This window comes from Haliaeetus leucocephalus, unplaced genomic scaffold, assembly GCF_000737465.1.
Source record: "Haliaeetus leucocephalus isolate CR32 unplaced genomic scaffold, Haliaeetus_leucocephalus-4.0 Scaffold120, whole genome shotgun sequence".
Lineage (NCBI taxonomy): Eukaryota > Metazoa > Chordata > Aves > Accipitriformes > Accipitridae > Haliaeetus > Haliaeetus leucocephalus.
Window position 1 is genome coordinate 1,786,390 of NW_010972556.1, and position 9,785 is coordinate 1,796,174.

Sequence of the window (9,785 nt, forward strand, 5' to 3'; positions counted from 1 at the left end):
GCCGGCCGAGCGCGGTGCTGCGGGGGCGGCGGCTGTTGGGCTGCGGGCGCCTGCGGGCAAGAGGAGGTGTGTGTGCGCCGGCCTGCCCGGGCCGGGACTTCGGTCCCGCAGCGGGAAGTCGTGGCCGGGCGAGAAACAGGTCTGTGTTTACGGAAGTAATTACTGGGAGCTAATGAGGCTGCGTTTATTTAAAAGAGCACCGGATGCGTAACGGAAGTAGGCGAGACTTAGTTCCTGAGCTGTCTGTACGCTGCTTGCTGCTGCACGAATACTAGCACTTGTCCTTATAAGGAGGGGAAGATTCCCCCCCCTCGAGAGGAAGAAAAAGGCATAAAAAAACGAGCCTGGGATTACTGGATTAACTGGTGACACGGCTGACGCACAGATACGGAAAGACTTTATGCTAAATCTAGTTGACTGGCAGTTATCAAAGTTTTTTTCAGCTCAGACTTTAAAAACTTTTCCCATTAGGGCTGCAGATGCCATGCTGCAAATTTGAAGCCTAGTAGAAATAAAATAGAAATAAAACTTTCCCTTGATGCCATCCGCCACAGGTGGAAAAACTGTGCACTAGCTCGCACTGTTCCTGCTGTGTTGTTTGCAAGAATTGTTCAAATATTGGGGTTATGCACATTGAGAACGTCCTTTCACAAACGATTTAGATCAGACTCAGGTTGTATTCTTCATAAGGTTTTTTTATGGTTAACCTAATGGATTGCTCATTGTTATAAACAGTAAAAACCACTTGATTTAGCTTCTTGATTGCTCATTCCTTATCCTGTTGTATCTAATGTGCTAACTGACTTTTAACATGATACCTTTTTTCAGTGTAGATGTTCCTATTGTATGTTCTCTGCACAAGCTCTTTCAACTATTGGCGAGTTCTGAAGAATGTATAGAAAATAGGAGTATATTTGCCTCAAAAACTATCTAGGAAAGCAGCATAAAATTGAGAGTAGAGCCCTTTGAGTCTTCTCTTTTCAAGGCAGGCTTATAAAGTGACACCCCCACCTCCAGCCTCTTGGAGCAGTGACCCCCAACTGGCAGCTGGAGTACCCTTCCTTTCCTTGGGAACTTAGCACCTCTTTAAACAGAGAAGAAATGAGAAGAGGCTGAAGACAGTCATCAGATTCTCTTTCCTCACCGAGGGACTACCTGGTTGAGGGGAGAAGTCGAAGATGTGGTTTGTTTGGGTATTTTTTTACCCCAGTGCACTGCACAAAACTGAGGTTGACATACCCATAAATGTTCTAATATTCTCTTAGATTTCAAACAGTGCTGTTGGTGTACTGCTGTTGTTCTTACCTGTATTGGCAAAAACATGTCTGAAGTTGAAACCTTGAAAGATAGTCAATTTGTGGAGCTACTGTTAGAATTTTAATATGTTATGGAACGTCATTCATTAATATTTCATGGAATACAGTTAGCTTGAAAGACTTAATTGAAAAAAAAATAGTTGCCAGTTTTATTATTGCTCTCTTTCCATAATACCCCCCTGTCTGCCTTATTTGATTTGTGTTAGGTGTTCCTTTAGGCTGCTTTGTAACTATTGATTGTGTGAAGAGTACACATGCATGTATGAAAATAGTTTTTTTGTTAAGAATGGGGAAGAAGTAGCCTTGTGAATTGCAGCATCATTCTCCATGCTGAACACCTTATTTATGATCTGGAAGCAAGTGTTAGTGTTCATGGACTAATGCTCTGTTTCCATATACAAATTATTTTAAGTTTTGTTTTTTTTCTCTTGTCCCCAGAAGATATACTGTGTTAGTTTTGTCTTGCTTTAGCGGTACTTAACAAAGGACATATTCATGTATGATGCACTGGTTTTCCTCCTGAGCATACATTTTCTTCATTTAGTACCAGATCTGTGATTGTTTTCCTGTAATCCTCATCATCTTCCTTCTCTGGTGACTCTGATATAGTTTCATCAATTGACAATAAAGTGGAAAAACTGTGAAAAAAGTGTTCATTTTTTAAATTCAGTTAGGGTTTTCCTTGAGCTCACGTGATGTAGGGAGTCAGGCATACGACTTCTTGAAAGTGCATCTTTAATTTTAACAGCAGTGGCAGCCTGAAAAGATTGAACTGGAAAACTAGTGCTTTACTTAGTAATTGTTAAAGGTCTCCTGCTGTCAAGGTAGCTGTCAGATGAATTCACCCTGCTGCTTACCCTTTTACTCTCACAGGTAACTGTTACTGATGTGATGTTTTTCCAGTTTAACTGTTCATCTGGCTGTAGTAGCCTGAATTAACTACTGACTGACTCAATTCACTGGACTGTGCCTCAGATGGACAGGCATGGAGGAGATGGCTGTTTCTAGCCAGTATCTAGGCAAAGCTAAAATGCCACAGAAGTGAAAAGCTGTGGGGTAGAAGAGAGTACTGAACCTAAATGAATTATGTAAGACACATTCTTATTTGAATTTTACCAGGATTCAGTGTAAAACATCTATCCCTATTTTAATTAATTTTTTATTTAAAAAAAAATCCGGAACAAACCAAAAAACGCTGCTGAAACCAACTGCTTTCCCAGTACTTTTGGAAATAAAGTTAGCTTTCATAAAAGGAAGAGTAGTCAGGCCTCCAGTGATTTCTACTGAGAAAATGAGGGATACCACTTAAGGTTGTAAATACACAGTATTTATTCCAGTGTATAGAACTAGGTTAAAACCCTGGTCTGCATAGACTGCAGAACTGGTGTAAATAGCTCGTCTTGGTCAAGGCAGTGATAAGAGACATGGAAATGGACAGTGAAGATCAGTTTGCTATCAAGTGTTGTGCAGCAATATGCCATTGTACAGCATTAATTCGTGGGTGTTTTTATGTTAGTGAAAATATTTGTTAAGCTCATACTTTAAGACTGCTTTCCTCGGGTTGGCTTTTTGGCCTATTGCAGAACTGTTTCATTAAATGCAACATATGTTTGCTCAGCTCTTTTTTATACAAATTTAATGACCCATACATGTATTTCGGTCACAACAACCCCATGCAGCGCTACAGGCCTTGGGGAAGAGTGGCTGGAAAGCTGCCCGGCAGAGAAAGACCTGGGGGTGCTGGTCGACAGCTGGCTGAACACTAGCCAGGAGTGTGCCCAGGTGGCCAAGAAGGCCAATGGCATCCTGGCCTGTATCAGAAATAGTGTGGCCAGCAGGAGCAGGGAGGTGATTGTTCCCCTGTACTGGGCACTGGTGAGGCCGCCCCTCGAGTCCTGTGTTCAGTTTTGGGCCCCTCACTGCAGGAAAGACATGGAGGTGCTGGAGCGTGTCCAGAGAAGGGCAACCAAGCTGGTGAGGGGCCTGGAGCACAAGTCTTATGAGGAGCGGCTGAGGGAGCTGGGGCTGTTTAGTCTGGAGAAGAGGAGGCTGAGGGGAGACCTTATTGCTCTCTACAACTGCCTGAAGGGGGGTTGTACTGAGGTGGGTGCTGGTCTCTTCTGTCAAGTTACTAATGATAGGATGAGAGGAAATGGCCTCAAGCTGCACCAGGGGAGGTTTAGGTTGGATACTAGAAAAAAATTTCTTTACTGAAAGGGTTGTCAGGCATTGGACCAGGCTGCCCAGGGAAGTGGTGGTGTCACCATCCCTGGAGGTGTCCAAAAAATGTGTAGATGAGTCGCTTCAGGACATGGTTTAGTGGCCATGGTGGTGTTGGGTTGACGGTTGGATTTGATGATCTTAAAGGTCTTTTCCAACCTAAATGATTCTATGATTTCATAAGAATGTTGTATTTACTCTGGATGGCCTGATAAACACTTTCATTTTCTAATTGAAGACCTGCTGAACTAAGTTTAGAGACTGTTGCTCTTGCACTTCAACAGTTAAGGCACTGCTGCTTTGAGACTCTTGCCACTGTCTTGGAAATCTTGGTGCTATGCATAGCCATAGTGAAGCTTGAAGGCAATTGGTATTATCAGAGAATAAAGAAATACAGGGAAATACTAAGTCTGTAAAGTGAGCTTCTTTTTGCAGTTATTCTTTTGAAGGACTGATAGCTGGTTCAGGATTAGGGTGAGTAACATTAATATGTTTTGATAAGTTATAATTTGTGAGCCTTCCCTTTTTGTAGGTAAAACTTCTGTCAAGAGGTAATACAAAGTAGGTTTTGGAATGGTGACACTGGCTGCTTACTTTTCTACATGATGTTATCATCTGAGGTCTTGCTTTAAGTTCTGTCTTTATGCCAAATTCAAAAGTAGTCTGCAGTGTGTTACCAGTTATGTTGTCCCACAAGTGGGGTTGTTTACCTGGTGTGCGAAATGCCAATATACACACAGAGCAGAGGTATTTCATTCCAAGTCATGTTTGCGCAAAGATGGGGGCTGGGTGGTAATCCACAAAGATAGCACACCTCATACCTAAACGGGTCAGCGATTCATACAGTTTAGTTTTACATGTTTAGTTTCCAAAGCTCTTCCCCAAAACTATTACTGGTAGTCGCTTATCTACCACAGTTTCTATAGGACTAAAGTTTCCCCGCTTCAAATTGAAGGTACAGTGTTCTTCTTATTCTACAGCGCATGCTCAAGGAGAGATGTGGGGGGGGGTGAGGGGGAGGGTAAGTCTTTTTGGTCTTGAATTGAGTCGGTGGTCGTGATCTCCCCCTGCTGCCTTTACCTTTCCTCCAGCTATCGAAGATTTTTGCTGACTTCGTGCCTGCTAGCAATTACTCAACTTTTCGGCGCCTCCTGGGGTAGGATGTTCCCTTCTTATCAGTCTTTTAGTTCTTCAGGGGCCCAGTCGTTAGCAAGGCATGCATTGTGTATACAAAGGGTATCTTATTTCACAAGGCCTTTGTGGTCTTCTTATGTACATCAGTTAGTCTGCTGTTTTACTGATAACAGATACCTTGAACTATATCGAATAAACCAGTTTTATTTCACGAAGTAGATAGTTATTGGAAACTCGTATCTTAAAAAGCTAGATTCGTTCTAATTTTAAATTGAATTAAAAAAGGGAGGCAAAAATTACTGAAGAAAATAGTGCTTCAATGTGAAATGTCTTAAGCAAGTGAACAGGCTTTTTGGGATCTTTTTGCACCTGTGCAAAACCAGTGTTTTCATGACAATAATTTATTGACAGTTGGCAAACAGAGTTGAAGAAGCAGAAAATCTTGTTTTCTCCCATTCAGTGAATAAAATCAAGGCTTGAGGCACACAATCTTGAAAGCTGTGGCAGCTAGAAGTGGTTTCAGTCAACTGCAAATGTTACTGTTTAATTACTTTGAATGAAAAATGTGTTTTGAAAAACTATTTTCTTATGTGCCTTGCACACAGATTGTTGGAGCTAATAAATTACTTTCTGATTTTTTTCTGAGTTCTAATGAAATTCCTGTTTTCATCTAAGTTAGACTGGCAAACCAGAAATGAAACAAATTGGCTGGTGAGGCTTTATAACACAATGTATGTCAGAACTGAGTATTTATACACTAAGCTGTAGAATTGCTCAAATATATGACACTAAATTAAACACGTTTGTAAAGCAAAGGAAGATGCAGATTCATGTGTCAACTGATTTTTGGTTAGTTTCTAAGAAGCTGTTTCTTACTAGTCAAAATTAATGTTAAATTTTAACTTACTGATCAAAGATCTTTTTCAGATACTTCTGGCTTACTTCAGTTCACATTATCGATAGGCAAAGACTTCGTAATTCAAGTGGAATAGTTACGTTTCTAATGTTTTATGTTAATGATTTGTTACTCCTTAGGGTTTGAACATAGGTGATATAATTTGTTGGGTTCCAATCACATTTGAACTGAAGAAAACAAAGGGGATGTGATTGCTTTAATTGTAGATCTGTTTGAAAGCAAGTAATTCTCATAGGTGACATGATTTTTCAGTTCTATGCACTCATCTACCAATGCTTTGTGGTCTGTCTAGAATTTGTGATGGATGTGGGCTTTGTCCTGCATTCCTCAGCCATGCAAATGTGCCTGTCCAGTGTCTTGGTTATTGTAGCTGCTTTTAGCTCATGGCTTCTCTGAGGCGATGTGGGTTTTTTCATCTTGAAGTTGGAGCTTTTCTGTATTCTCAGGTACAAAAGGCATCTCTCTGCCACATTGTGGTGGTTCAGGGTCTCGGGTAATCCACTACTTAGTTACTTCCATACAGGAATTTAGACAAATGGCTTTATTTTACACGGTGGCTGTCTTTTTGTTGTAATAATAATCGCTCAAATGCTTATCAGTATCTCTGTGTCTCTGCTAAGAATTTCTTCTCACTTGTATTAGTTTTTAGCTCAATATAGAGGCAGAAGGCAGCAGGGAAGTCTTGTGTTGGGAATGAGATTTACAGATCGATAGGTGTTTGCTAATTCTGTCCAAATTATCTCTTGAACGCAGACATATCTTTGTGGATCACTACCGTTTATCACAGCTTCCCATGGATATGTTTAAATAAAGCGTGAAGCCTGGGGCTTAGATAAGCTCTCAAGTGAGGAGAGGCACCCAGATGAGTGTGTAATCTGTTCAGCACAGGTCTGTTAGCAATGTCCATTCAGGTGGATGGGGATGAACCATGTAGGTGTCCCTGGAATCTGGTTTATCTTCAAAAGGTAGGTATCAGGGTGGCAAATGAAAGTGTTGTAGTTACAATCACTGCATGCAGAAACCAATGCAGATTGCCAAGTCTTGTAGTGGAAGAGATACTTACCTTCTGTGGTTTATCTGTGATCCAGTGTTGGGTTTCAGGAAAACATTCTTAGCAACTTTCTTGTGGCTACTTCCAATAGCACCTGCAAAATTAAGGACTTCTAAGAGTGGTAACTGTCTAGGAAATATTTTACCCTTTTGAGTTCCTCTGTTGAAAGAAAAATGAAACACCCCTAGAAGTAGGAAAGAAACTGAGGAATGTATGAGTTTGCATGTTTGCATTGCTTCTTGTAGGTACTACTGGAGTTTATTTTGTGCATTTCCTGTAGCTTTTGCCACTTATTTTAGAAAACAAAGCTTTGGTGTTTACTGCACAGACTGTTGTGCAGTAGGGTCAGACTGCTCCAAGAACAGATAAATAATTTTTTTTCAAGTAAACTGATCAGATATTCTTAGTGGTAACTGAGAGTAAATTGCTGAAACAGGCTTCTTGAAGGAAGGATAGCAGTGATTTCTGCAGTTGGAGTGATCCATGCAGATGAAATAGAGGAACTGCAGGAAAACATGTCTGAGTGGGTTACCGAGTGAGCCAAAAGCTTGGAGTGAGTTACATGGGGTGAGAAAATGGTCTCTCTAATTATCAAGGATGGCAGTATTTTGGGATATGCTTTCTTTGTTTGCAATAGTGAAAAAATGTAGTCATGCTGCAAGACTTCTGAGGGTTAGGTTTAAGGTTTTTCTTATGTATCCTGTTCATCTTCTAATGATAGAGTTGTGGGAGAAATTGGAGTAGGGCAGAAGACATGACGTGCCTGCCTTCTGGTTTTCAACCTTCTGAAAGATAATGGGGATATGTGGAATGCTGACATCCTAACTTGTATTTCTTGGCTACAGCCGAAATGGGCAAGTTCATGTCTTTACAGAGCGATTGAAAATGCTGACTAAATACTTCCTTGTTTCTTACAGTTGGCAAACATGAGTTAACTGGGCATAAAGTTGCAGTGAAGATCCTGAATCGACAGAAGATTCGCAGCCTTGATGTTGTAGGAAAAATCCGCAGGGAAATTCAGAACCTCAAACTCTTCAGGCATCCTCATATAATTAAGCTGTAAGTTTTGCTTGCTATAATCAAACATATTTAAGCAGTAATCTCTTTTTCTTCTCACCGATCTGAAACATGTTTAAAAGGCAATATTACTAGCAGTATCTTGTCAGGAAAGTAGCAGCTTCCAAGTATGGAGCCATTTTCAGTCTCCTCTGTAATGTGTTTTCACACGCTGATCTTCTCTGCAGGCTGGAGGGCTTCTATTAGATCTTTGCTTACAAATTCTTTGGACAAGTATATAAAAGGTAATGATGTGATAGATACTTCTAGTGGCATCCACCTCTGTTTTTAGCTGCTACTTTGGTTTTCTTTTTCTGGTTATATTTGATCTTTTTTCTGCTTAGAAAATGAGCTATTAATAACAAGATTGTAAAAGGCATTTCTATAGTTAAGTTTCTTGTGTTTTCTTACTTGAAATGTTTTTAGTGATGTGCTGGTCAGTGATCTATGGTTTTCCAATGTAGATGGCACTCTGCAAAATTTTTCTGAATTAAGGATGTAAAGTTTGTTAAATGTGACTGATAGTTCAGAATTCTTCAATATAGCTGCTACCGATTGTCTGAATGTGGTATTTACAGTGTGCCTGTTTACATCTGTTAAGTTGATCAACAGTTCATTAGTGGAGTTCAGAGCACAATTAAATATGTCCCAGAGTAGACCCCTCCTGTCTGGTCTGAGAAAATACATTATAAATGCCACTGACTTTTTTAACTTTAATTTCTTGTAAAGTTAACCTGCAGCTCCAGAGTGTGGGTGACTTTCACTGTCTTAATCATGGTGTTGGTATTAGTTTTTTTTATTGACAGAGTATTTTCTTAAGACCCTCCTGCCACTGACAGATGCCATCCCTATACACTCCCTTTAATTTGGCAATAGCTCTTGCACTGAAGCTAAATTGGATTGTGTAAGATAACTCGCTAACTTCTTCAGTGGGTTAGTTTTCAGAAGACCATTGAGCTGATGGAGCTGCAAAATTGCTAGTGCTGCCAGTTAGAGTTCATAAACGAGTCCAAAGCACATACCTGTAGCCAAAAAAAAAGAAAAAAGGAAGTGTCAGTGTACCGACTGAGATACGGGGGTGGAACAGGAATGTGTCCTTGTGGTGTTGCTAAACTGTTAAGTCAGCTTAACAGGTGTCAGATGACAAGTTCCTGTCTCAGGGAATTGTGGGGAGAATTTTTTCTCCTGCATGTGGAGAGAAAGGACAAGGTGTAGGAGATGATGAAAAAATTGGTGGATCCAGAACTTTTCAGTTGGTCAGCCTGCATTTCTAAAGCAGAAGAATTACTAGTCTATGTGTAGTGTCCAAGGTGTAACTGGTACTGTTGTGCAGGTAGACTTGCTGGTAACTTGGGATCATGCTGCTCGTGCTAGTAGAACTATTAGTGCTTCAGCTTAATATTACAAATTACACAATGTCTAATTTGGAACAATGCTGTACTTTATGAAAAATTTCATACATGGCTTTAGCAGTATATACAATTGCAAGCCTGTTGCAGTAAGGTTTTCTTTCTACACCATGCTTTAAATGAAAACTTTTGGAGCGTCTCCTCTTGTGGTTTTTGACCTCTAGCAATATAATGCATCTTGTTTTCCTGCATAAAATTGCCTCTTTTTGCATTCTGGTCATCTATGCTGTGTGGTTTGATAGCCTTGTTTATATTGTAGGTATGTAACTATTCCACAACCTTCTTTTCCGTAACCAGAAAAATGAGCTGACTGTAGAGAAGCTCGGATGTAACTTCTGGGTTAAAAGGATTAAAATACTATTTCTGTAGTATTGTCTTAGCCGTGGCTTCAGAATGTTGCTGATACTTAAGTACATGAGGTACTTTCAACCATGGTATTAGAGAGAAAATCAGTAAAGGTAAAGCATTTTGGGCTACATTTTTGCGAAAACTAACTTTGAAGATCTCATGTTGATAACTGCCTCAGAAAGTTATTGAGGTTATTGAAATGTTACACAATAATACTAAGCTGTTAAAATAGATACACACACGTTTATGTGTACACACACATTCACCTGGAGAGTCTGAACTCACTGCTGTCTCTGTAGTTGAAGAATAACTTGTCTCAGTAAGCTGAAGCATGT

At 40.2% G+C, this 9,785-nt stretch overlaps 1 protein-coding gene across 3 annotated transcripts in view; it reads left to right on the plus strand.

Annotated features, from left to right (window-relative positions):
* PRKAA1 (protein kinase, AMP-activated, alpha 1 catalytic subunit) overlaps nt 1–9,785 on the plus strand; it is a 91,028-nt gene that overhangs the window by 484 nt on the left and 80,759 nt on the right. For 2 of the 3 annotated variants that reach the window (XM_010585798.1, XM_010585802.1), the window contains exon 2: nt 7,555–7,696. The exons of the other annotated variant lie outside the window; for it this stretch is intronic. In XM_010585798.1, the coding sequence (XP_010584100.1) occupies nt 7,555–7,696 (142 nt within the window). The remainder of the gene's footprint in view (nt 1–7,554; nt 7,697–9,785) is intronic. 3 annotated transcript variants of the gene reach the window in all.